Source organism: Rattus norvegicus, chromosome 4, assembly GCF_021556685.1.
Source record: "Rattus norvegicus strain SHRSP/BbbUtx chromosome 4, alternate assembly SHRSP_T2T, whole genome shotgun sequence".
NCBI classification, from domain to species: Eukaryota; Metazoa; Chordata; class Mammalia; order Rodentia; family Muridae; genus Rattus; species Rattus norvegicus.
In genome coordinates this window covers 12,513,415-12,540,888 of record NC_141537.1, presented here as the reverse complement: position 1 = coordinate 12,540,888, position 27,474 = coordinate 12,513,415, and the positions used below count along the sequence as shown (strand labels likewise).

The 27,474-nt window shown below is 46.6% G+C and overlaps 2 protein-coding genes across 69 annotated transcripts in view; one reads left to right on the top strand and one right to left on the bottom strand.

The window, feature by feature from the left end:
* The window catches only part of Kmt2e (lysine methyltransferase 2E), a 68,962-nt gene extending 66,413 nt beyond the window's left edge, over positions 1 to 2,549 (top strand). For 24 of the 25 annotated variants that reach the window (XR_015685519.1, XR_015685518.1, XR_015685516.1 and 21 more), the window contains 1 exon segment: positions 273 to 2,549. Coding sequence is in view for 20 of the 25 variants with exons in the window: in NM_001100851.2 (NP_001094321.2) it covers positions 273 to 1,787 (1,515 nt within the window). In the remaining 5 variants the exon portion in view is untranslated. 25 annotated transcript variants of the gene reach the window in all.
* Positions 2,550 to 4,778: 2,229 nt separating this feature from the next.
* The window catches only part of Srpk2 (SRSF protein kinase 2), a 190,075-nt gene continuing 167,379 nt past the window's right edge, over positions 4,779 to 27,474 (bottom strand). For 18 of the 44 annotated variants that reach the window (XM_087656380.1, XM_087656386.1, XM_087656383.1 and 15 more), the window contains 9 exons: positions 27,303 to 27,328; positions 25,893 to 26,139; positions 24,525 to 24,992; positions 18,566 to 18,666; positions 18,359 to 18,466; positions 13,346 to 13,415; positions 12,654 to 12,746; positions 12,203 to 12,295; positions 4,781 to 6,344 (listed from right to left, as the gene is read on the bottom strand). In XM_087656380.1, coding sequence (XP_087512506.1) covers positions 6,160 to 6,344; positions 12,203 to 12,295; positions 12,654 to 12,746; positions 13,346 to 13,415; positions 18,359 to 18,466; positions 18,566 to 18,666; positions 24,525 to 24,992; positions 25,893 to 26,139; positions 27,303 to 27,328 — 1,391 coding nt within the window. In that variant the 3' untranslated portion in view covers positions 4,781 to 6,159. 44 annotated transcript variants of the gene reach the window in all.

Genomic DNA, 27,474 nt, shown 5'->3' with positions numbered 1-27,474 from the left:
TAAAATCAAAATTTGTTAAGTTTTAAGGTTGTCAGAGGCTGAATGGCAGCTGTTTGAAGAAAATGCAAAATAGAGACTATAAATTCTGGGTTATCTTCATCAAAAGCTAGAGAATTCAGTTTAACCTCACAAACTCGAATAACTTACACAATTTACTGTGAAAAGCTCGCCTTGCAACATCGTAGGCATCCTTACACTGCCTCCTGAGTCTGATTAAATAAATAACGTTAAATACCGCTAACATTTTCTCATATAATTTTTTTTCTTTGTAGCCTGGTTCACCAGGGCCAATCAATCCTGCTCAGTCACATGGGAAAATGCTCACAAAACCAGATTCCCACTGGGAGGCAACTGCCACTGTATCAGAAGCTGAGAGCAGTGTTCACCTAAAACCAGAGCTTCAGCAAAAACAGCTGTCAAGTAACACCCCAGCACTTTCAAAGAACCATCCTCCTCAGGCCCACGTTCGAAATGCAAACGATCAACTTCCGCAAAAGCTGCCTTCTGCACCAACAAAATTGCACTGTCCTCCGTCCCCTCACACAGAAAACCCTCCCCAGTCCTCCACGCCTCACACGCCTGTGCAGCATGGTTACCTCTCACCAAAGCCTCCTTCACAGCACCTAGGATCTCCCTTCAGGCCTCACCATTCACAGTCACCTCAAGTCGGAACTCCTCAACGCGAGACTCCGAGAAGTTTGTATCCAGCGGCACAGAACCTTCAAGCTAATGCTCAGCAGGCACCTTGTGGAGCGTTATTTACCCAGACACCCTCAGGCCAGTCCTCGGCAGCATACAGTCCGTTCAACCAACAGGCTCTGAGCAGCCCGGCCCCGCCCCCCCCACCCCCTCCGCCTCCTTCAGCATACTATCAAAACCAGCAGCCCTCTGCAAACTTTCAGAACTACAATCAGCTAAAAGGTAGTCTTTCCCAACAAACTGTGTTTACATCTGGACCAAATCAAGCACTTCCTGGCACCACAAGCCAGCCATCCGTTCCTGGACACCATGTTACTCCGGGCCATTTTCTGCCGTCTCAAAACCCTACCATTCACCATCAAACTGCTGCTGCTGTGGTCCCACCCCCGCCTCCACCACCGCCTGCTCCAGGACCTCACCTCGTACAACAGCCAAACTCACATCAGCAGCACTCTGTAGCACATGTAGTTGGGACAGTTCATGCTGTCACCCCTGGGTCACACATTCATTCTCAAACTGTTGGACACCATTTACCACCACCTCCTCCACCTCCTGGTCCTGCCCCACATCACCATCCTCCACCCCATCCTTCCACAGGACTGCAAAGTCTGCAAGCACAACACCAGCATGTAGTAAACTCAGCACCCCCACCGCCCCCTCCTCCTCCTCCTCCAGCCAGTGTTCTGGTTTCTGGGCATCATTCAGCATCAGGTCAAGCCTTACATCACCCACCTCATCAAGGACCTCCACTTTTTCCTGCGAGTGTTCATCCGGCTGTACCGCCGTACCCCTCACAAGCCACACATCACACCACTTTGGGACCGGGACCCCAACACCAGCCTTCCGGAACAGGGCCACATTGTCCATTACCAGTTCCAGGTCCTCATCTCCAGCCCCAAGGACCAAACAGTATTCCAACACCTACTGCTTCAGGGTTCTGTCCTCATCCTCACCCTGGCTCTGTGGCCCTGCCACATGGGGTGCAAGGACCTCAGCAGGCATCGCCAGTGCCTGGACAGATTCCAATTCACAGAGCACAGGTGCCACCAACATTTCAAAACAATTACCACGGTTCAGGGTGGCATTAAAATGGACTCCAATAACATTTTTTAAAATGTTCTGTAAGATAAACTGTATATTTCATATGTACCTGTTAAGGTACTTTTTAAAGCTTGTACATGAAACTTTGTATAAAAAAGACAAAAACAAAACAAACAAACAAAAAAAAAAACAAAACACCAGTGCTCTTCCATTGTATTTTTCCCATTTTTGCTTTTTAAGATTCCGTATGAAATGTGCTAAGCCAGTCGTAGGCATCTTAATTCTGTAAGTGAGCATTCCAACTGTCTTTTCTGACCAGAGAGCTGATGTACATGACCTTAAATTTCATTGTTGCAGTTAAATTCATTTAGTGACTATTTTCTGTATTATTTTATACATATGCATTAAGTATACAGCTAAAGAAAGCACTAAGGATTTTCTTTTTTATGGTCAGCAGTTCTTTGAGTGCACCTTAGGTCTGAAAATGCAATACAGGTTTTTATAATTTGGTGTGGACATGGCTCATTTTGTTTTATCAGTTTTTTGCAAGCAAAATGTAATTTAATGTGTAGATAATTTCTAGTGTCTCCTGACAGATGTAAATACTGCATTTCTTTTGCGTGTATAATTGCTTCCCACCCTTTTCATTTGGTATATAGCATTGTACATATGCAAGTCTTTGCAAAAGTGTGATCTCTGTGGAGTAGTACAGCACATGGCCTTTCCTTTTTATTTCAGTATGCTGTCACATTGAAGCACTGGCTGGGCATTTTAATTCATGTTAATAAACCACAATTATGTCAGTTTTACTAAATTGTTCTGTACATCTTCTGAGATTGAGGTCTGCTTATCGATTTTACAAAAGTTACGATTTTCAAATATAATTTATAAGTAAAGAACCATCCATTTTCTTCAGTAGCTGCTACCTCAGCTGCACTGTAGGCTGCCAACAGCCGGTCTGCGTGGGTCCCACAGCCCTTCCTCTCTGACCACTTGCCTTTTCTTTAGTAGCACGAATCACAGGAAATTAAATAGTCATACCATGCAACTTAGCTGACAATCTTAGAATCTAACATTCACCCACATCACTGACTCACTGCACACTTCAGTGAGTTGCACACCACAGTTTACTGCACTTTGAAAAGGAGTAATTTACTTAAATCACGGGGAGATTTAATTTGTACAGTTTAGAATATGACTCAGATACTTTTACTAATAATCAAAGCTGATACTAAAATATAATATTTAATACCTAGCTTTAGGACTTTTTTTTTTAGTTGTAGAAAATAGATCTCTTTACACAAAACCAAGGGGGAAGGCATTATTCTGAAATACGCCAAAAACAATGAAAATGATCCTCAGTGAATATTTTATTACTGAAAGAAGATACATCAGTTGTGACTTCTTAACCCTATTTACCTTCCAAATATGTGACACAATTGGGCAGTGTGTGTGTGTGTGTGTGTGTGTGTGTGTGTGTGTGTGTGTGTGTGTGTAAAATGCATCAGGAAAAACAGTAAACTCTAAAATTTAGTGACTTAAATCATGTTTTATCATTCAATTCCCATTTGAAAGTTAACTTTGGTGGTATTTGAGAAACAGCTCATTCAGGGCTTAAAACCAATCATCTTCAAGTTTTTGAAGAACACCAGTTACCATGCCATCTTTGACTTGCCAATGTTCACCTTAGGACATTTAATAAAGAAACTTAGTCTGAAAACTGGATGGGTTCACACTGTTCCTCCTTGATAATTTCAGACAGACCAAAGAAGCCAGCAGTGTTCATCTGTAAAGTCACCTGTCCACAGACTTTCCAAGTTGCCAGCTATAAAGTAATTCCACAATGAAAGCTCGTGTGCAAACTGAAAGACATCAACTAAATATAATCTTTAATGGACACACTCTACAAACTTAATTGAAAGAGAGAGGGTGTGTGTGTGCGTGTGCGAGGGATAGGAGGGGGCTAGAATGCCTAGGTAGGCAGATCTCTGAGTTAAAGGCCAGCCATGGCTTGAGAACTTGCCTCAAAAAACAAGAAAAGAAAAATAATCTGAACATGTTTTCTATTCCAATAAAAGTTTTACTCATACCTGTTAAATCACGCACGGTGCAGGGAACATGGAAAAACAAGCAGCTATCATCTAAAAAGTATACTTCTTTCAAACTCCCTAATGCCCACTTTGTCTCTGTACAGTTCTGCGGATTTTGAGATTAGCTACTTCTGAATCTGTTTAAGTCACATAGAAGACCCACTGCTTCTAATTGTCCATAAAAATTTCACAGGGTCTTTCCCCTAAAAAGACTGAGTTGACTATCATGTTCCAGATAACCAGCGGTTCACTTTAAGCTTTTATTCATTTCCTTCTTCCTCTTTTTTTTTTTTTTTTTAAGGCTTTCAATATGGGATCTCACTATATAGCCTTGGATGGCCTGGAACTTCTGCAGACCAGGCTGGCCTCAAACTCAGATCTTCCTACCTCTGCCTCCCAAGTGCTAAAGGCGTGCACCACCACAGCCAACCTTTAATTCTTTATCATCCTGCTACCAAGAATCTGATAGAATCACCAAGGTTAATATTCTAGCTTTCTTTTCCAACTTGATATTTCTAACTGCATTAGACAAATTTCATTCAAAAACTAAAAGTTCTTTCAGAGGTAGGGAAGACATAAACATACTCTGTGGTTCTTATAGGAATGTTTCTATAGAAACCATGACTTAACAGCCACCATCTAACACAGGCTCCACAAGGAAACCCACAGGCTCATTAGAAAAACTCAGCATGCATAGTTTATGAATGAGTGGTACCTGCCTCACTTCAGTGTGTGACGGAATAAAGTTAACTCCTAGGAGGGATATGTGTCTTGTCCCCAGAAGGAAAGACTGGGGGCAGGGGAGAACGCCCCCCACTTATGATGAAACATATAACTAAAGCCTGGCTCATGAAATCCATTCTGCACCTCCTTAGCTTTGTTGGCGCTCTACTGACAGCAGTGTATGTTGATTCTGACTCTTCAAATGCAGGGCAATAACCAAGGCAATGTCTGGAAAAACACCCCAAAACACTTTAATTTTTAAGACAAGTGCAAGCACCCCAAACAAAGGATTATTGTTACAACACTTGTTAGCTTTTCACAATCTAATTATTGCAAAGGCAAATGGATAAATGTTAATGGACAAAGTCAAGAAAAAACGAGGCACCTTAATGAATAAAAATTTTTTAAAAAAGACATTCAATCCACTGACTTCTAAAAGAGGTTAAATACACCTCCTATGAGACACTCTAAAATAGTATTGCCTACTAATGTCTGCGTCCTGGATTCTACAGTTAATTTTAAGGAAATGCATAAACTAAAACTGTATGCGCTCTGCAAAGGGGAAATGACCTTCTCATTCATGGGCGGTAATGAAAAGGCAAGGGGAGCCGCAGTAGCAAGTAAAGCTGCCGGTGGAATGAACATGATCACGGCTACCTGTAAGCTGTGAGGCGTGTTCTGTCCACTGCGCTGCAAACTGTAGAAACACACCTTGTGTTTTAAACAAACACTGATCATGCTTTTCCGAAAATATATTATTTTTTTCATTCCACACACTGAACATATTTCTCTTGTCCAATTTAAACAACGCATTTAACTTACAGTGCTGGGAAGAGGCAACACTAGATGGTACTGGGCCATCACATGTTTTTAAACATAGTTTTAAAAATATGCAAAATACAAATGGAACTGCTAGATTATAGTGTCAATTTTAATGTTTTTCTCTCTTGCTGGGCCACAGAGGGCATGGCACCTAATCCAGAGCCACTCGGACTGCTACGGGATGAAAAGTTTGTGCAACTTCTTGAAGCAGTGGGAAACCCGAAACATGCAGTGGAGGCTAAGAAGCTCAGGGCGGGCGGCTTTCCGCGCGGGACTCCTCGCCCTATCTGTGCAGATGAATGGTTACATACATATAATACAGGGGGACTGACTTCCCCTCGCCAGAAGAGAACATTGTACATTCCCTTGCTCTTTCTTGGTTCCAACTGATAATTTCTTAAGAGTGTAAATTATAGAATACTCAGCTAAAATGTGTCTTCATAAATAGTTAACGAACCTGCCAAAACACAAAGGGGAAAGTATTTTTCGTTCAAAAAAAAAATGACATTTGAATGTCACACAACACAAGAAACAATGCTTAGAGACATGTTATTGTTTCCAGGAGAAAATGGCGAGTAAACTACTTAGCTGAAGACAAAGACCACCCTTCCCCAGGACCGTGGTGCACAGGAAGCGAAGTGTCAAACAACAGTACCTCAAAGCAAAACAAAGGTCTGGGTGGAGCCCGCTCACTTGTAATCCTGTTAAAGAATGAGAGCCACTGTTTAGGTCCAATGTACTGGGAAAAATTTGCTAGCTCAGAATGCTATATTTGTAGAATCTGCTAAGAATTCAACCAAGGATGCCGAAGGCATTCGCCAGCTGAGGCTCGTTTTTCTGGAACCATCTCTAACATTGGGATCAGGAAATCTGTAAACTGTGCAGCATCTTCATGGGGCCAGCCATACTTTTCCACAAGAACATCAAAGAGGCTCCAGGGCTTCAGCTTGGTGATGTGCCGCAGTTCTCCTGGAGAGAGAGAAAGACGCACAGCGTCACAAAAGCTCCAGATTTGCACACCTCACACTTTCCTTGATTCACACCGCCTTTTTTTCATTGACGCAGGCAAGTTACCTCTCAAAACCTGATGGGAACAAGGACAGCCAGCTTGTCCCCTAGGCAACGACGGCAGTTAGCTGGCTGTTCCCTAAGCAAGTCTCACTGAGGAGCTGATGACTGAGTTGAAGCAAGCTCAGTGGATGTACACGGACTAATAAGTCTGAACAAACCATCTCTGTGCTCCGTGTGATGCAGAAAGCACACAGGGTATTTCTGTTTCCCACGTGAGAAGCGCTCGCACGCCAGCTTTGGTGGTGGTGCAGTCTGTACGTGGCTCAGGAAAGCTGCATGACGTACACTATTGGAAGTCGTGTCACTGCATTTTACCATGGCGAGAATAAGTCTGTGCTTCTACCTCAATGCAAACATCACTCTGTCTGGAGGGACACATGTCCTTTCGAACTGTGCTGTCCACCGTGCTTACCCTTTGGCTCCATGGGGCTAGTAGGTACACAGTTAATATACCTCCAGAACACAGTCACTTTAATGTGTCTAAATTTAAAGAAACAGCCTCAAACAGCTACTGGCAACCCCAAACAACTAATTTTTATCTCCACCAGTTTTCTGTAAAACATATGACCTCAAGGACAATTTCTTATAAAACCTTAAGTTAAAAAATGTTCTACAGTGTCAGCTGTAGTACAACAGCCAAAACCAGGAAGCTCTGGCCTAGCAGAAAAACGAACAGTATTTTTATTTAAAGGCCGTTTAAAAAAAAGTTACTTTTTTCCTTTTCCTTCCCCCCCCCCCCCCCCCCCCAGAGCTGGGGACAGAACCCAGGGCCTTGTGCTTGCTAGGCAAGCGCTCTACCACTGAGCTAAATCCCCAACCCCAAAAGTTACTTTTAAATGTAAAGTTTTAAAAAGTTACTTTTAAGTCAAACTGCCAGGTGAGGATAACTTTCATTTCTCTGTGTTAGAAAATGTTCACAGAATATCTACAGCTGCCGATAAAGTGGCCTTGGGCAGCCCTGAGAGTGGACCTCTCTGTGTATCACACATCGAGGACCTGCACCTGACCGACAGCTCTTTCTCAGGCCTGCAGTGGAGGCTACAGGTGAGTGGAGCCCAGCAGCCCAGCCCTGGCACTACAATGGTGTCTTCCCTTCATACACTGCCATAGAGCCTGCATGAGGGGCCGGAATCCGGGGACCTCTGCAAACACATTTAGCAATTCCTCAACATTCCAAGCATTACTTACAAATGTAAAAAGGAAAAACAAACCAACCAACCACACAAAAAAGGAGAAGTCCCAGCAATCCTGCCCACCCATACCCTTTCTGTATACTCTTCAATGGCCATCCTTATCTAGGTAGAGAATTTCCACCAAGCTGTACACAGGGTTCCATAAGGAAACTGTGAATGCTTCCTGGTTGAGGAGGGGAGGTGACTGATGAGAAGAGTCAAGCACTGCCTTGAGGTCTCTAGGTCCAATAAAGAAACAGACCAGCAATTTCAGCACTGGAAAAGGAAGGCCTGGGAATGAAACAGTTTGTACAACTCAGGTCCAAACTCAGGTCCAAAGGCAGGTGAGATTGGTAAACAGAGCTTGCCACTTACCAATGTAAGCCTGCTGGCCTACGTCTGATCATGTGAGGTGGAAAGAGAGAACTGACTCCACAAAGTAGTTCTGATCTGATCTCCACACATGCATTGTGGGACATGACACCCCATCACACTTCCATACACAAAACAGCAAGATAATACAAATTTAAAGACCCATTTGAGCAATCACTGAAGAGTCTAGCTCCAGGGACCTAGTCAAAGAATATAAACCATGTCGCCCCTCCCCTGAATAAGGCCAATATTTAGGGTGGAAGCTAAAAAGCCAAACACGAGAACATATGGGGCAATGCTATATAGTAAGTCTAAAGCTATGCCCTACAGAGTCAGACTGACTGACAGACGCCTGTGGGCAGGGACAGCAGGCGCTCAACCCCAGCTCTGCAGCAGGCAGCAGGGCCCTCCCAGTGCCTTTCAGTGCGTCCCAGTAGACTGATTAACGACGCGGACAGAGCCACAGCCACCCTCATTCCAACAGTTACGACAAACCGCCACTCACACGTGGCACTGAGATAAGTTCTCTGGTTAAAGCAGGAACTTCCTTGACATTTAATTATTCTGTCTTGGCAGAATCTCATTTGCACATGACTATGAAGACTGGCAGGCACTGTGGGCCGGAAGAGAATCGACTGGGGGAACCTCCCACCTTTTAGGCTAAGATGCTTCAATGAACACTAAACTAAGTACATTCTTCCCTTTGTACACAGAAACTGGTTCAGGACTGCACCTTCACCAACAATCCAAGGACATTCAAATACCCAAAGGAAACGAGCACAGCATTTGTATGTAATCTGTGCTCACATCACAGTCCTTTTCCCCTTTCCCTTTTTTTTTTTTTGGGAGACATGGTCCTCACTATGTAGCCCAGTCTAGCCTGGAACTGGCCATCTCCTCGCTTCCACATCCTGAAGGCTGGGACTACAGGACTTCACAGGCACACGGGAGACAGACAGACACACACACACACACACAGACACGCACACACACACGCACACACACACACGCCTCTCCACTGTAACTGGACCCAGCGAGCACCACAGAAGCAGTTATGTCCTGCTGTGTGGACAAAGAGAACAGTACAAATTCTTATAAATGCATTTGTGTTCTGATGCCCACTAAATTCTTGGATGTGGAACAAGAGAAACTAAAAGACTCACCATGGCATCTTCTGTGAAGAAGCGCACAGGGGATGGAGGAGGAGGGACTAGTGAGCTTTATAGCCCAAGTCTGAAAGCTACAACCCCAGAGGCAGTCATGACACACAAGGACATTACACAATGGGTGGGTGACATTCAAAGCTAGCTGTGCTGGCATTACCTCGAGCTCATGAGTCCTTGAAACAGTTCCATGTTTAGACCTATGTCCAATGTTCATCATGTCAATGTGAATATTCCAAAATCTGAGGAAGTCAGAAAGTGGAAATTTCCCATCCCAAGAATTTTGGGGCTGGAGAGATGGCTCAGTGGTTAAGAGTACTGTCTGCTCTTCCAGAGGCCCTGAGTTCAAATCCCACCAACCACATGGTGGCTCACAACCATCTGTAATGGGATCTGATGCCCTCTTCTGGTGTGTCTGAAGACAGCTACAGTGTACTCACATATATAAATAAATCTTAAAAAAAAAAAAAAGAATCTTGGATAAGGGATATTCTGCTATATGATGGAAATTATTTCAAATTTATAGTACCCGAGTACCAAACGCCTTAAAACTTAAAACCAGAGCTAGAAAATTCCAGCAGTTAAGAGCACTCCTTGCTCTTACAAAGGATCCAGGCTCAGTTCCCAATGTCCTCCTGGTGGTTAATCATCATCTGCAACTCCAGCTTCGGAGATCTGATGCCCTTTTCTGATCTCTGCAGGCCTCAGGCACATACACTCTGCACATAAATGCATGTAGGCAAACTACTCAAATACATCTTAAACAACAAGAAAAGCCACCACCAGCATGCATGCAGCCTACGGTGAATGCTGTTTTCCGTGGCAGCACTCTGCTGCCTTCGAAGGTACTGTCTACCATATACTTGTCTTGTACTACACCTCAGCAGCCTTTGTCCTTCTTCTGCTAGGCAGGACTGTGTGGGCAAGAGAGATTGCTAGAGCAAGCACACTCAAACTGCTCTAGGCTTGTCTTTATTTTCTCCTTCATTGTCTTGGAGTCAGCCTATACTCAAAGCTTCAAGGGAGGACCATGTTCACCCTTCCCAGAGATTACAAAGACAGTAGTAAGGCCCTCAGAGGACACTCCTTATGTTCCTAAAGCACTGTGATGCCCACAGTCTGTGCAGCTGTAAAACTGATGTGAAAATTTTGTGAGTCTTTTAAATGTGAAACTCATGCGTTGAACACAGCAGGGCCAGCATGAAGCCTGTGAGCCCCAGTGAGCAGACACCATACCAACAGCAGGTCCTCACCACACCCACGGGATCAGTAATCCTGGAAGTTAGGTTTAAAAAACCTCAATCTCAGCTCCAATATTTAAATTCAAAATATGGACTACAAAGTGGATTAGGATCACACTTTGATTTTGAGGCCAGCACTCAGAGATGTGTACAAGACCCTGTGGTGGTGTCAGCAAGGAGATACAGTATTTTCTTTAAAACTCACTATGATCCCACATTCTGTTTGCAAGGCTTCCTCGCTATCTCACCTCACCTCAGAAGATTAGGGTGCTGGCCCTCACATCAGGAGTTTATATTGTCTCATGGAAACTTCTTTTATTGTACTTCTAAATATTCAACTGAATTTCATCAAATATTTAAAAGTTTTTTTTATTAATATCTGTCTTATGTGTATGAGTATTTTGCTTGCATGCATAATTGTGCACAACATGTGTGTGTGGAGTCCATGGAGACCAGATGAGGATGTTGAATCCTCTGGAAGTTCAAATACAGTTGTGAGCCTCCACAAGAGCCTCATGTTCTCAACTGCTGAGCTGGGCTACCAGACTCTCGTGTGTGTGTGTGTGTGTGTGTGTGTGTGTGTGTGTGTGTGTGTGTGTGTGTGTACCAGACTCTCTATTATATCTGCGTGTGTGTGTGTGTGCGTGCGAGAGAGAGAGAGAGAGAGAGAGAGAGAGAGAGAGAGAGAGAGAGAGAGGGAGAGAGGGGTGAGTGTTAGCAGAGGACAACTGAAGAGTGTTTACTCCTTAGGAACCATTTACCTTTTTTGAGTTCAGCTCCCAGTCCAAATCCAGGGCTTGGAGCTGGAGCCTGGCATGCCAGGCTGGTTGGCGAGCCCCGGGCTCCAGTGTTGTGTCTGCAGCCCCAGGATTACAAGTGCACACACCAATGTGGCTGGCTTGCTCATGTAAGCACTGGGTTGAGCTCAGCCCTTTAGCTCAAACAGCCTTTGCTTTACCAGCGCTCTCCCAGTCCTTAAGCAACTGAATCTAAGCTGGCAAAGCAGGCTCCCAAGACAATGGCACCTGAGAAGGGTTTTGTTGTCATCAGGCAGGATTTCACATAGCCCAGGTTAACCTCTAATATTCAGTGTAGCTGAGGATGACCCTGAGTTCCCCACCCTCCTACTCACAGCTTTTTCTGAGGATTTCTTTTTTTAGGGTGAGAGGAGAGACACACTGCTTGGAAGGATGTTTAAGGATTGGTATAACCGGCGAACTGCCCAATGACATTAACACCAGTCACCCATGGGGCTGTCTACATAACCCAAAGTACATGTCCACAGGATTTCACAGGTCTACACAATGCCAAACTGCTCAGGCATGGACACAGTCAAGAAAATGCCCATGGTCATCTATGAAACCCATTTCGAGGCTGTCTCTTCAAAGACTAAGAACAGAAAGAGAAGTCTAGCTTCGCCAGTTTATAACCTATGCTGGCCTGGGACTCTAGATTCTCCAGTCTGAGGCTCAGAGTACTGGGATACAGGGTAGGTCGTCACACCCAGCTCAATCTAGTTCTCTCCCAAAACTCCACTGAAGTCCTTTCTACAAGTATGGAATACACGCACTGGTACTTGGAGTGCGCTAAGAGGTAGCTGTTTGAGAAAGGACTGCTAGGAAGCCTGCTTTTTTATAGAAGTTTCAATCCATAGATCCCAGATGGCTCCAGATTATTTTGTGAGTACCTTCTTCAGCAGAATCCCCCAGTTGAAGTCTTGATCTTTTCCACTGCTCAAATATGAATGCACGATTTCTCCTCTTGGGAGAAGATCATGCTGAAAATTAGTGTCACATAAGTACCGTTACCTTTTCTGGTGAAAAACTCCTTGGAATATTTCCCCAACATAGCGTATTTTCGAGGGACTTTCCCCAGCAGTTCAATGATCAATGCTATGTGATCTGCATTGGGAAACATTGCCAGCAAAACAGAAACACACGACAGTTTAATCAGTACACTGCATGCAGACATGGTCACTGCCCGCACAGACAGAAACGGAGCACAACCTGAACGGCTTTTGTCCAGCTGAGTTAGAACTCAGAGCTAAGAGCACCCTGGGCACCAAGAAGGGGCCAGTGGACAGTGTGACCCCATCACAGCCCACTCAGTCTTCGGTCAGCATTTAGAGCAGCACGGATATTCTGCTCGGCTGGGTTTGGAATTTAGAAGAAGTGCTTTGGTCGCGTTAGCTGCAGTTGCTGCAGCGGCCGTTCCATTTCTGTCTGCATCGTGGCGCATTTCAAAGGGAAGAGGTACTACCTCTGCGGTTGAAGAACTCCCGGGAGTATTTTCCAGACAGAGCAAAGTGCCTTGGGATACTGCCTAGCAGCTCTATGATGTGGGCTATGTGGTCTATGAGGAGAGAGCAAAAGGGACATGGGAACGGGGAGGGGGCAAGGGGGGGAGAAGAGGGAAAGGGAAGTTAGTAAAACTCAGAAACCGATTCAAATCAACAATGTCTGCAGCACACTCATGCAGAGGTCTGTGGGACTGGCGGGCCTCAGACACCGACTGGAGCACCACGAGTAGCTGACACCAACGTACCCCAGGCCACCCCAGCATTGCAAGCAAGGAAGCACGGAGACAGTCGAGTTCACAGGAGGAATTCAAGCCTGAATTCCCTGGTTCTCAACTGAGCTCCCAGACAGAACAGCAGAATGGGCAGCAGAACTGTGGAAAAGAAACCACAGAGAGGCCCTGGGGCCTCAGGAGTCAGTCCTCACCCACCAGCTGGGCCCCTCTGACCGACCAGGAGGCCAGCAAAGCTGTCAGGTGGGTACTGCCCATTCCCCGGCACTGCAGGGGCTTCCAACTCAAAGGAAAAGCAGCTGAATTTTGTGTTTGAAAACCAAAGCACAGCTCTGTTTCGGTAAACAATACAAATAGAACTCTCTAGAAGTCCTGGAGGAGCAGACCCACATCAAGGGACTTAGCAGGCAGCCAGCACTCACCTTCATCTCTGGAATAGTCTTCCCCAGAATGCGGTTCGAACAAATAGTCTCCTGTTGCCAGCTCAAATGCCTAGGACATAAAGATGACACGCTCAGCACTTCAGAGCTGCTCAAGAGCCCGCGGCTGTCTACAGAGGAAGCCTGTATCTGCAGAGGACTAGAGTGCATTCCAGGACAGTTCAGCCCTCGGTTTCCTTTCTTCCAGAAAAGTCCACACAAGCCGCACAGGTATTTTTATGTCTTCTAGCAGGGGAGGGAAAGCTATGGCTCTCTATGCTGCAGAAGTGGGGCAAAGCTCTGGTGGCTGCATACTGCATCTGCTACCGGAGAGCAATAGGGAAGGCTCAGGACTCAAGCAGGCCCATCTGCATCTGAGGCCCTCAGCAGGGCCTGCTGTGCCTTCCCCATGCAGGGGTCAAGGCCCAGCAAGCTGCCAAGATGTTCTTCATCATTTCATTCCTCTCTGACTCAAGCAGAGGACACCTAAAAACAAGAGGCCTTTCCCTTCTGCCACATGCAGCAAAGCACAAGGCAGGCCCTCCTTAGCCAGCAGAGAGCACCACTCACGCTGGCCCCACCCACCGCAACCCCAGTACTTAGTGTGGGAAGAAGTCCACTCAATTTCACTCCCGAAACTTCCTTTGCTCAGCACCCCATTTGTAAGATGTACGAAGACAGCAGTTGCTAGTGTGCGGATCACCAACTTGTCTTTTAAAGGCTTTTAAAGACCAACCTCTGATAATGGAAAGACAAATTTTACTCCCATTCCAGCTCCCCAGACTTAATGCTCTCACCGTGTGTTCACCTGTGACTTGGTGGCCACGCCATCCCCTCTCCCCCCGTGGGACGGTTTTCCCATTTCTGCAGAAGAGCCATCACTGAGCTCTCCTGGTCCTCCTCTCTTTCTTCCTCCTAAAGGCCAGGCCAGGATGAGGACGCTCCTTGAGATGCACTGACTGGGAGCAGTCGTGTTTAACTAACAGCAGCCATGTCCCTGACTTTAAAGACACGTTAGGTGATTACACGCTGACTGAGGAGGAGAAACGAGATAGCAAAACTGCGATCAGCTGCCTGTGTGATGAGTACACACGCAGGACCCCTGTCCTGAAGTGGACTGGGGTCTAACAGGGCACAGCATTGTCATCTCAGCAGAAGGCAGCCTGGCAGCCCAGCACTGCAGCTGCAACAAGACACCCGAGGAACAGCCAATACTCAGTAACACTTAACAATCACGGCAGCCAGACCAACCTCTGATAATGGAAAGACAAATTTGACTCCAAGTGGATGAGAATGTTCTGTGTCTGTAAAATAATTCAATAATCTGCAAGCCGGAAGGCAGATCTGGAAGCCTTCATAGGATGAAAGGGAAGCTGGGTTCCCAGGACGGCCTGGCTGTGCGGTCTTAAGTCTGTGTCCGTCCTTCTCATTACAGTTGCTTCTCCCTGCTCGACAGCGAGGGCATCGGACACGCTCTTTAAAGACACTTTGAACAGCACTTGGGTTTCCAATGGAGTGTTTAAAGAAGGCTATCAATGAAACTGTGGAAGGGAGGGAAGGAGGGAGAGAGGGAGGGAGAGGCTGGAGAGATGGCTAAGGAGTTAAGAGCTCTGGCTGCTCTTCTAGAGGACAAGGGTTGAGGTCCCAGCACCATGTGGCAGGCTCACAACCATCTGTAGCTCCAGTTCCAGAAAAGTTGACACCATCTTCTGACCTCCATAGAACCTGCCTGTATGTGCTACACAGATATTCATGTGGGCAAAGCACTCATACACATAAAATAAAAATAATTTTTTTTTTAAGAGGAGGGAAACAAAAGAGCAAGAGTCGGTAGCAGCAGAGGGCAGGAGAGCCCTCTTTGGACAGTGGTGGGACTCCTCGTTATGACCGAAACAGGGAAAGCACACACTGGCATTTGATGGGGGGTGGTGTCACAGTATGGTAAGGTTAGCAGCGTAGAAACAGGAAACATTACTATCTTCTACTTACTAAGCTGTCCCCTGAAGCAAGCTGCATTGTTAATATTCAGTGTTTGGCAACTTTGGAGTTTTTCTCCTGGTCTTTCCCCTAGGTCACTGTCTGTTCTCAGCTCCAGGGCAAGCAGGTGCCTCTTTCTCCCTGCCTAACCAGGTCATGATGTGTAGTGCTAAAGGCCTAGTAAAGCATGGCAGAAGTCAGGTTGATTTTTATTCTGATCATGGTCAGGACTCATCATGGACCCTTACGAGCTTGCCCATTTGTACAAGGACACATGCACACAAAGCAGTGGCCCTCAGTACTCAAGCTGTGTCGAAACGCTCTACACACTTACACTAGGAGACAGACACCCAAACCGGTGAACTAGCAGATCTGCTGCCTTTCCTCACCATTGTACTTTTCCTGCCACGAAGGCCACCTCTCCTCTGGGCAGCAGCTGGGACCCATCACCACCCAGACCCTCTTGTCTCCAGGGCAGCCATATGCAAAACTGAACAGGCGATGGATTCAGCAATCCAGGGCACTGTCGATGCTAAGGCACTGTGAGCACAAATTTAACCTCAGGGTATAAAGGTGGGCAAACGTGGCTTCTCTACGGTTTGTTCTCTGGGTAGAGCAAGTCAGCTCTCAGACACAACCTTGCAGACAGGAAGTAAACACGCGTTCCTTTGAAAAGTACCTATCTCAGAGCAGAGCCACTGGACTGACAGACAGACAGTGCTAAGCAGCCCTAGGGGCACTTCGGTCACCAGCAGCGTCTCCTGGAATAGGGAGGCAAAATGAGACAGAAACAACAACTCCTTGGTGTCTTCTGATGTCTGCAACAAGAGCATAGCAAAAGGACAGAAGACGGGACATAGCACAGGGACAGAGAGCCTGGTGACAGCAGCCACATTCGTGTGATGCTGAACTACCTTCCTGGTTTATATCACCAACATTAAAACATAAGACTTCAGGGTTCAAAGAGTTCACAGAGCCTGGACCATGGCAACCTTAGCACATGACCTTCTCTAGTGCAGAGGACAGACAGAAATTGGCTTTGCCACCACCCGAAATGGAGGTTGTGTATGCTCGTGCACACACACACACACACACACACACACACACACGCACACACACAGACCACCCACCCTGCTCTCCCTCCGACCAGGCCTCTGCCTCCTGTGGTCTGAGCTTCCACTTCCCTTTACCCTCTCCCTGAAAAACAAGAAGTCTGTCCATGCAGTGTCCTCAAAACTCAAAGTGACAGGGACAGTGGCTTTTCTCAGCCACAAAGAACTGGATTGTTGGTTCTTATTAAAAAACAAAAGTTTTTAATAATTTTAAATTATTCTCTAGAATTATCAGGACGACAGTGTAGGAAGGCACAGTATTTTGCATCTGGCTGCATCGATCATCTCGGATGATAACTTGGAGGACGAAAGCATCTTGTGTTTTCCCTGTCACCCAGCATCACCTGGTTAGGCAGTGCTGTCACACATGCTGCTCTTGCAGAGGACCTGGGCTCACATCCCAACATAAACATGGCTGCATAACACCATCCCAGGGAGCCAGAGCTCTCTTCTCACCTCCAGACACCAGGCATGCACAATGCACACATACATGCAGGCAAAACACTCACAAACACACTATAAAAATTTAAATGCTTAAAATGCTTTTACATTACAACAAACACAAAATATAGAAGACTGAAAACAACTGCTATTGAGTTGAACATCTGGTCACCATCATTATTCTGCCTTCTCTCTTCCATCCCATCTACGCCCTGCCCTTTCCTCCCTAAGCCCTGCCTTCCACTCAGAAGACACGTACTAGGCCTTGAATAGGAGCCCTTCCATTTAGATAGCCAAGGACAATGTCTATAAAAATGAATACAAGATCTGAGGATGACTCATTGGAAAACACTTGCCTCGTGTTGTGTTCTGGTCCCAGCAAACAGGAAAAGTGTGGCAGCACTGAAAGCCACATGCACACACATGCTGCCTTTTCCACCAAAGAACAGCAGAACCCCTGAGAGAACATGCTGAGCTGGCGTGGAGACGGCGTGGAGACACTGCCACTGGCCCCGAGTGCGGGGCTGCTCGTGCTGACCAACTCACAGTCCAGAGCTAATGACACAGAGATGCACAAAGCCCGGGACAGTGCCATGCCTGGACCCCAGCACTCAGGAGGCTGAGTTTCAAGACCAGCTTGGGCTACATTTCAAAAATGAAGCAAATAAACAGACATTAGGCTGAAAGACAGCTCAGTTGTTGAAGTGCCTGCCATGGAAGTCAATGAGAGCAGCATGTGCTTGCAAAACCAGCACTGCAAAGGCAGAGACAGACAAACCCCAGGGCTCAACTCACCAGCCAACCTAACCTAATCAGGAGCTGCCACGAAAACACGGAAGGGTGAGCTCTGTTCTCTACATCCATGTGCATATATGTGGACATAGAAAGACACGAACTCAGACTGCCCAAGTCAAAGGGATGTTCCTCCTGCTGTCAGGAAAGCACCACTTATGTTCCTAGAAAAACAGACTCAAACCAAGAAAGCTTGTGTCACCACTGCTATCTCAGGAACACTGGCACATGCCAGACAAGCAGCCAGGACACGGCATCTGCATTAGATAACGGCAACTGTGCATGGGCAGACAGAGAAATCTCTTCTTGGCAGGAAGGAGAACAGAGCCTGCCCCTGGAGAGGCCACATGCCAGTGGTGTGAACTTACGAGTACTGTCACCGTCTCCTGGAAGATGACATCTGACTTTACCCCAGGATGTGACAAGGAGCCTGAACCGCCTACAAGTTTCCAGAGACTAAAAGCAGTTCCTCTGATGGGTCTGATTCTTGTGGCAATGGTCTGCACGGGGCCTGAAGAAGGGACTATGTCTCATAAGCCATGCACACCTGAGAATCCTCCCAGTGCTTAGACACCTAGACACAATCTCCATCTTCTCACCCATTTTAAAATGCAGGATGATCTCGAACAAGACTCTGCCCCATCAAGAGTATTAGAGAGAGCCAGGTTCTAGAGAAGAAAGTGGCCATTCTTACCATGCATGCTGTACTCCAAATGTCTGCAGGTGTACTGTAGCCTGCTCCTATCAAAACCTCTATGGACCTATACTGACGTGTTTGGATATCCTCTGTGAAATGTTTATGCTGAAAAGGAATAGATGTGATTAAATATTTTTTTTTTTAAAGAAAAGCATCTTGTCACACAAAATCACAATTAAAATGTAAAAAGAAAACACTACTTACCACCCAACAAGCATTTCCCAGGTCAGCAATTTTTACTCTAATTTTATCTGCATTCTGTGGATCCAGAGGGTTCACCAACAGGTCAGCTGCCCGGGTTTTTGCTGCCGTGAGCAAACAGCAAGAGCGTTAGCACTGGGGACAAGAGGTTTGCATGTGTGAGCACAAGGCTCGCCAGGTGGAATGACAGGATAGAGGAGAATCCTGCAACTGAGACCACTCCCTCCTGGGCTGTACCCAGCTCCCTGGTGAACAGTAAAGCCACAGGAAGGTGAGCACAGATGTGTGACCATCACTTCTGGGCAGGCTGCCTGATGCCGTCAGAGCATGAGTAGCACCTAGAGGCTGACAGCAGCCCTTACCCAGCTTCCTCAGCTAAGCAAGCCCTCACATCAAGTGTCAGATGACAACTGCTTAGCAAACAAATTATAGGCAGAGGCTAACCTTTTATGACTTAAGCTTCGAACAAGGAAAATATCAAACTAGTGTTCTCCGGAGTTGAAGTGGGCCATAAAGGCAGGCTTTGGGGCAATCCGTTATCAGTTCAGATGCTCGCCTGCAGGAAGGGCCTGAGGGAGCCTCTATGGCAGGTCCAGGCCTGGGGGTTTCTCAGTCAAGTCCTAACTGCACTGTAACTACACTCATCTTCATACTTAACCGGAGCCCCTCACCCTTACAATTTTGGTCAGACTGAAATTGAACTTACAGATTAAACAGGAAATCCAGCTCAGTGTAGAGCATTAATGCCCCCGTTGGGGACCTTTCTGTTCATGCCAAGTTGCTGCTTATGGACACTAAGACTCTCTCAGGGCGTACTGAAACTGAGACACCAGTGTTGGTGGATCCCATCAGGAAGTAGGACCAGCTATGCTAACTGCAGTGCAGGCTTCACGGGGCTAACAGGCCCTAAGCCATCCAAGGAGCCCTGGGGAGGCTCCAAAGTCCCCAGTCGGCTCATCCATGCTTGACCTCTCCAGGCTTCCCCTCAGATTAGAGAGCAACTTGGGCAGAAAGGCACAGAGGTCAGACAGAGCCTGCTTATGCAGGGATTACCTTTCTCAGCATGTGCTGGGATCCGGGTGAGGGGAGGGACTGACTGCAGAAACACTCAAAGGGCCCATGTGGACACAGACATACTCACGCCGGCTGCACAATCACTCTAAGTGTGCCTGAAACCAGGCTGCCTCCTTAGGTTAAGTCACCCCATGGTGACCTGTCACAGTGACCACCAACCTACCGGCAATCTTTAGCTTCCAGAATGAAAAGCCAGTAACTTTTCTCTGCTTCCACTAGAGCACGAATCAAAGTGGCAGGTTACATTTAGGAAGCACTGGAGCTCCCTAAAACAAAGGCGCAAACGGCCTCTGCCTAGACGAGGGCCAGAGACTGAACAGTTGCTGACAACCCCTCACCCACTCCTTGGACAAACACTTACCAACACCTTCCATATGCCATTTTGGTGAGGTAAGTCAAGAAAACAACACACTCAAATTAGGAAAGCCATGCCATGCACTGATCGACAATGTATGTCGAAGGGCTGGGTGCGGAGACGCCCACCTTTCGTCCCAGCAACAGGGAGGCGGAGGCAGGCAGACCTCAAGTTCCAAACCAGCCAGGGCCACACAGAAAAACCCCATCTTGATAAACTAAAGAGAGAGAATGAAGAAAGGAAGGGGAGGGAGGGGGGAGGGAGGGGGGAGGGAGGGGGGGGAGGGAGGGAGGGACAGACCGGGAAGGAAGGGAAACATAAGCAATACTGTAAGCACACAAGCAAGTCATGTAACATGTCAGAAAACTAGATATGCCTCAAAGCAAAACAAAACTAAGAAGAGAGATGGCTATGAATGCAATGTTCAAAGTCTGCTTTTCCCTTTTCACATTTATTTATGTGCTGTGGAGGGAGGGGCACGGCACTTGCACGGGGGTCACACAAATCTGTGTGTTCTGGAGATTGAATCAGGTTTGGAGGCAAGTGAATTTACCTAATGAGCCATCTTGCCAGCCCTAGAAAAAGGTCTGGGGAAGTGGCCCTGGAAGAAAGCATGAGAAGTTCTGGGCAGGAGGTAGGTACTGCACAGAGAGAGCGGTGCCCACAGTCCAGCACGCAGCCTGAACACTAGAAGCAGCCCGCCACCCAGGGTGGTGCGGGGGTCAGCACGCTGTGAGGGAGCAGGCGGGCGAGCTTGGCGTCACTGGAGGGGTGCTCAGGGTATCATGCTATGAGGGAATGAGCTACGCCATTTGGGGAAGAAGGAAGGATGACAGGCTTGTATTGAAAGAATACAGATGTAAGGATCAAGAGCTAGAACACAAGGACCACGCTGTGGCAGCCCAACACGACTGACAGAGAGGAAGTGAAGTGAGGGCTCCACGTGGACCAGGCAGGCACACTAACAAGCCCATTCTGCTCGGGGACATCTTCTGATGCCATGTAACAAGAAACATTTACTAGCTGCTCTAGCAGCCGATGGCCTAAGGTAGATCCCATCTCACCCTTCAAGGGCGTCTTCCCAGTCTACATCTTGTCACCTGGAATCTAAGTTCTTCAAACAGCATAATGCGCCCCGCCTGTCTTCTACTGTTCTCACACCAAAGCATGTGGTCCACTGCTCTATCATACCCAGGATCAGGGAAAGCAGAAGACAATTTTCAAATTAAAGAGGAGAGCTGACTAGGGACTGAGTAACAAAATCATCTTCAGTTCACTCCTGTGACGATGAATGCTTAAATATTTACTTAAAAAGTTAACTTAAGGGGCTGGGGATTTAGCTCAGTGGTAGAGCGCTTACCTAGGAAGCGCAAGGCCCTGGGTTCGGTCCCCAGCTCCGAAAAAAAGAACCCCCCCCCCCAAAAAAAAGTTAACTTAAAAATTCAGTATCCTATTATCTATGACATACAGTTTCTATAACACATATATCATGGTAAAATGTTAATACAAAACATAGGTGGAGGATATATAGGTATTTATTGAGCTAGACTTTCAAAATATCTATTTTAAAACACAGAGGTTTCCTAATAATCCCTTTGTGTACCTCAGTTGATTGCTCTGTTGCCAATAGGCATATGTACCACTGTGGAGAGGACCGCTGGGCCCCATGAAGAGCTGTGAGGAACTAGGACAAGGGGATTTATCTAATTAGTGTGATTTAAAACTCTAGCAGCAAGCTGGAAGACATTGTGGAGGCAGCTAGGAACAAGACAGAGAGAACAGCAGGCTTCTCAAGCAGTGCAGCCAAGCCAGGCCTGTGCCTCAGGGCCAGATCAAAGAGGGGCCTGCTTTGAAAAAGGACTAGCAAGAGTGTCCTAGACTGCTTTCCGCTGCTATAACAAAACACTGAGCAAGCCCACGTGGGAGAGGAAAGGGCTTACTTGGCCAACGCTTCCTCAACACATACCATAACTGAAGGGCATCAGGACAGGGACTCAAGCAAGAAGCCAGAGGTAGAAACTAAAGTGAAGACCACAGAAGAATGCTTCTTACTGACTTCTTCCCTATGGTTCCCTAACTTTCTTGTACAGCCAGAACCACCTGCTCAGGCAGGAGTGGTAGCACCCACAGGGAGGTGAGTCACCTCATGTCAATCATTAAGAACACGCCCACAGCCACGCCTACAGGCCTACTTGATGGAAGCAATTCCTCAGCAAGGTAAGGTTCTCGCTTGCTAGGTGACTTGTGGCAAGCTGACACAAACCACCACACAGGGCTGTGACAGAGAAGAACAAGCGTGCACACGATAGTCCACCCAAGACAGCAGTGTTCTGGTAAGGACCCAGAGAGGCCCTGCACACCATGGCTCACTCCTTTCTTCTTGGGACTCCCTGCTACTGGGGCTCAGTAGTTCTATCGCTTGGGGAATGAAGCAGCAATTCACAGAAGCCAGTGGAAATCACGGGCAGGTGCAGATCCGTCAACAGGACGAGTTCAGCAAGACAAGAACAAGGAAGAACAGAGGAGGTAACGCACACGGAAGATGCCTAACTTCCCAGAGGGACAGCAGAGCAAGCAGCAATGGCAAAAGAAAGGCAGGGCTACTGGAGGAGCCGGCAGGGCCCAAGGACAAGTTGCTGTCCGCTTACTTCCGCCACGACACAGCAGGCAGAGCAACCACGGCCTCCTGACAATCACCAGTAAGATCGCCTCTGTCACAGTGCCCAAGCCTTCTTTAATGAAAACCATGAGTTTTGAATTCAATAATCTTTCTGCACTGGAATTTTAGATTTTGCCTAAGTTAGAATACCTCCTCACACACTACGATTATAAATTCTCTCTTCTTTTTTATGAGGATTTCTTTCTGAGGGCCAGAGAGACGGCTCTGTGGTTGAGAGTATTGGCTGCTCTTCCAGAGGACTGGGTTCAGTTCCCAGCACCCACACGGCAGCTCCAACTGTAACTCCAGTTTCAGGGCACAACACCCTCACACAGACACACATGCACGCCAACACCGAAGCACATAAAATCGTTCTAGAAAGAATTTTTTTCTTTTCAGGTTTTAACCTGTATCTACCTATCCTGGCTCCCCAGAAAGAATGAATGATGATGTGGGAGACGGAATAAATCGAGAGATCCCTGAGCTCTCGGCAAGACTATGCTGAGCAGTCTGTCCACAGAGCCCGGGCCGCAGGCACTGCTGGTGTGACAGGGCAGTAATGAATGTGCGTGTGAGGAGGTGTTGAACAACCGAGGCACACGTACCGAACTTCTCACACACAGTTCAGTATGTAGCATTTGCTTCAATGGCCATTTGGTGTGGCCACTGCTTTCCTTCAATAGAAAAAACAAAAGCAAACAAAAATGGGGCATGAAGAGGTTAAGAAACTGAAGTCCCATGGTTATTCTAAGTTTAAGCTGGAATTCAGTTTTCTATATTTAAAACTACTGTTCTAAGTTATCACATGAAAAATAACAAGGGGTTGGGGATTTAGCTCAGTGGTAGAGCGCTTGCCTAGCAAGCGCAAGGCCCTGGGTTCGGTCCCAAGCTCCAAAAAAAAAAAAATCAAGTTAAGAAAAATAAGGAAAAGCTATGGTAAAAATTGCTTTGTGTGAAAATCAGCTGCAACAGAAACAATAAATGCAGAGAAGGTACAAGTCTCTGCCACCTTTGCCCAGAAATGAGCCTATATTTTCTTCTGGTCAGACCAAGGGTGAGGTGTAAAGCAGCCACCGCCAAGGGAGCAACACCACGCCTAAGACAATCCAGCACAGCCAGCAGACAGAGGCAGCAACTAAAGAGGCTACAGAACGGGTCAGGCTGGCTCAATTGTTTGTCATGTACTATGGGCATAGCAAAGTCACTGAACTTTTCCCCTAAGGGTCGGAATAAAAATCAATTGTGATATTCAATTTTCCTTCATGGCACTTGCACAAACTATGTGTTTGAAGATAGGACCTCATGGAGACCAGAATGTAGAACCAATGTATAATCTGTTATTGTGCTTTCTCAGAAGCAGAGTTATAGAGCCAGGCAATGGTGGTGCACACCTTTAATACCAGCACTCAGGAGGCAGAGGCAGGCAGATCTCTGAGTTTGAGGCCAATCTGGTCTACAGAGAGAGTTCCATTAACAGCCAGGGCTACACAGAGAAAACAGGTCTCAAAAAAACAAACAAAAACTAACCAAACCAACAACAAAACAAAACAAACAGAAAGAAAGCATGGTTGTATAAACAAGGGCAACTATCAAATAAAACACAAGGCGTCTCAGTATGGATGAAAACAGCCAGGGATCCCTTGAAAACCCAAAAACGACTGCTCTCAGCTGCAAGAGGGTGTATCTAGAAAGCTGTGAGGTTGGTAATGGTGGAAGGCCATTTTACCTATCTGATGTCATTTAATAATATGCAGTAAATGAAGAAAGGCCAGGGATAGGACCTCGTGGCTCTCGCCTAGTCAACTCCCTTCACAGTACGTCACAGGTGTAACCCTACCCAGAGCCAGCAGACAGAGATGCAAAATGGCACTTACTTTTTGGCAAGTCTCCAGTACTGGAGGCTGAAACTGTCCTGCTTCTGTCACGGGACGGACTGCTTTCCTCTGGCTCGGTGAGTGGTGATCCCTCTGACAGCACAGAGTCAGAGGCCACAGGTTCTAAGGGCCCAGAAAACAGCGGTGTGGGAAACTCTGGACTCTTAGGCTGTCCGTTTGGCAATTCACCATTGAATTGTTCATAGGAGCTGCTATACGTATAATCACTCTCCGCATTTGGTTCATCCAGGTTATACTCCTCGGGGTTTGCACAGTCATCTTCCTCATCCTCTTCATCCTCCAGCTGCTGCTCCAGTAAAAACAGGCCATTTTCAATATGGCCGTTGGCCTTAGGGGACTCCATCCACGTAGGGTCTATGTTCTCAAGTTCCTGTTCAACATCATCTTCATCCTTCTCAGTGTTTTCCTTCTCTGTGTCTTCTTTCTCTTCCTGGTCTTCAACTTCACCTTAAAGAAGATGGGGTTAAGACTGGAGTCGACTCTCCATGCACAGTAGCACTATAGGCCTCACACAGGAGAGCCTCTTCTTTAACTCAGATCCGCCTGCCTCTGCCTCTGCATCCCGAGCTCTGGGCTCCTTGATCCTGAGCATGCACCACCACACCCGGCTAGGAGGCAACTCAGACAGATCCCAGAACACGCCTTTTGCTTGTCAAGGCAAGGCGGCATTCTAAATCTTGTTTCTGTTTATTCAGTAATGAGTCCTCTAGTCAGGGACAGGTTAGCTCTGGGGAAATTACAAGTAAAGCTGGATTTTCACTTTAGTCCCTTCTTTTTCAAAGAAGCTTACTGTACCTGATCTTTAAGGTGCTCACTTTTCAACTGTGTGTGAACACATTCATGAGCCCTCACAGCTACAGTTACAAGAGGCTGTGAGCACCATGACACTGGAGGAACTGGGAGCCAAGCTCCTCTGCACTACTGATCCATTCTCCAGCCATTAACCCTCTCTTCTGTCGCCTTAGAAGATCTGTGCTCCCCAGCTCCGAAAAAAAGAAAAAAGAGAGAAAAAAAAAAAAAAAAAAAAAAAAAAAAAAAGAAGATCTATGCTGCATTAAAGTTAGGCAAAGGCCTAATTACAGAATAAGGAAAGGGTCATCATTAACACTAGGGTGCTTCTCAGACATCCTCCGCCCCTTCTCACACCCCTGCTTTGTGACGTAACATGCGCTTAGCAGAGTTTCACAAATGAACTATGCTGCCCCCATCATCCCCAAGGAGAGGTAGAGAAAGCCGTCCTTAGTGACTGAGGTGGCAGCTCAGATACTCTCAGACGCTCTCAGAAATGACCCCGTGTGCAGCTCCCGCACGCGACCAGCCCTCCCTCCTGCTCTGAGTTGGACTAACCATTGTCCTTTGCTGTCTCTTCCTCAGTTGTGTCCTCTAACTCGGCCTCTTTCAGTTTCACCTCAGGCTGGCATTCTCCATCTTGCTCACTGGAAGCTTCTGCAGAGGTGGTGTTCTCTTCTAGGATTTTCCTTTCGGCTTCTCTCTCCAATTCCTCAATCTCCTGCAGGCGCTTCTCCAGCAACTCAGCCTGCCTCTTCTGTTTCTTTTTTAGCTTTTTCTTTTTGTTTTTAGATATTTTTCCTATCTACAACATGGTAAGAGAGTATGTGTCAGGCGGGAGTATGACACCTTGGATCAGAAAAGCACTCTTTAAAACACTCCTTACGAGTTGAAATGTTGGTAACACAGTAACTGCTTTTCCAGGACACACTCAGCTTTCCTCACTAACCCAGCCACGAGAGCCACCTCAGGGGAGGACTGTGCTCACACGGTTAGTCTCCCCTAACTTCTATGAGGAAAGTAGGAGAGCTGAGCTCCGTGAAATACCTGGCTGTGAGCAAGAATCTTCTCTTGCAAGCTTTCCTTGCTGCTGGCTGTATCCAGAATCCTTAACGACAAAAACAAGCACCTGCCCAGACCAGTGCCAACAGCACTGTGTCTGCATGTGGCTCTGACACCAAGCTGTGAACACTTTCAGAAATCAGTAGACGATAGAAAGAAGGGAAAAAAGGAAAAGCCACGGTTTTCTGTGCCTCAAGCTACAGCCATAAGTCTTGGAAAGCCCTGGCTAGGAGGGTCTGCAAAGTTTCTCAGACCCATAAACCCAAACCTAAGGCTCAGGGGAGAGCTATGAACATGATCTGGGGGCTGGAGAGATGGCTCAGTGGTTAAGAGCACTGCCTGTTCTTTCAGAGGTCCTGAGTTCAATTCCCAGCAACCACATGGTGACTCACAACCATCTGTAAAGAGATCTGACGCCCTCTTCTGGTGTGTCTGAAGAGAGAAGACAGTGTACTCACATACATAAATAATTTTTTTAAAAGTGATTTGGACTCCCCCGTAACAATTCAGACTTGGAACTGTCTTGATTTGACAGGATCACAGAACAGATAATGATCCTTCTCACTTAAACAGCTAGCTATAAAAAATTAAAATGTTTTTTGGCAAAACAGGATACTTGGAGGCCAGGCAGAAGTCATTTAAAAAAGATTCTGGAACAATTAGATTTTAAATTTGAACTAAAGCCTTGCAATTCACCGAACTCAGCCAACAGCAGCCAAGAGAGCCCAGGGGGAGACTGGCTTTGACTGTTCCCGTCCACAGCAGGAAGTCATGCCCTATATAATGACAGAGCATTTACAAACATGCGCCTCTAAATTAGTGAAGACTATGACATTTGCTACACAGTTTGTGCAGCTCAGGAACAAACAGTCCCTCCTGACATGCTGATCACACGTAAATACTTACAGGTTTCTGCTGTGGAGCCGTACTCACTAAAACAAAATAAAACAAAACGGATGATCAGAGGAAGACAGGCACTGTTGGGTAATTTGATTTGCAAACTGAGATAATACTGCCTTTTAATAACTACCCAACTTTGAACAACTTTCACCTCAGAGATTGCTAAAGATAGGAACCT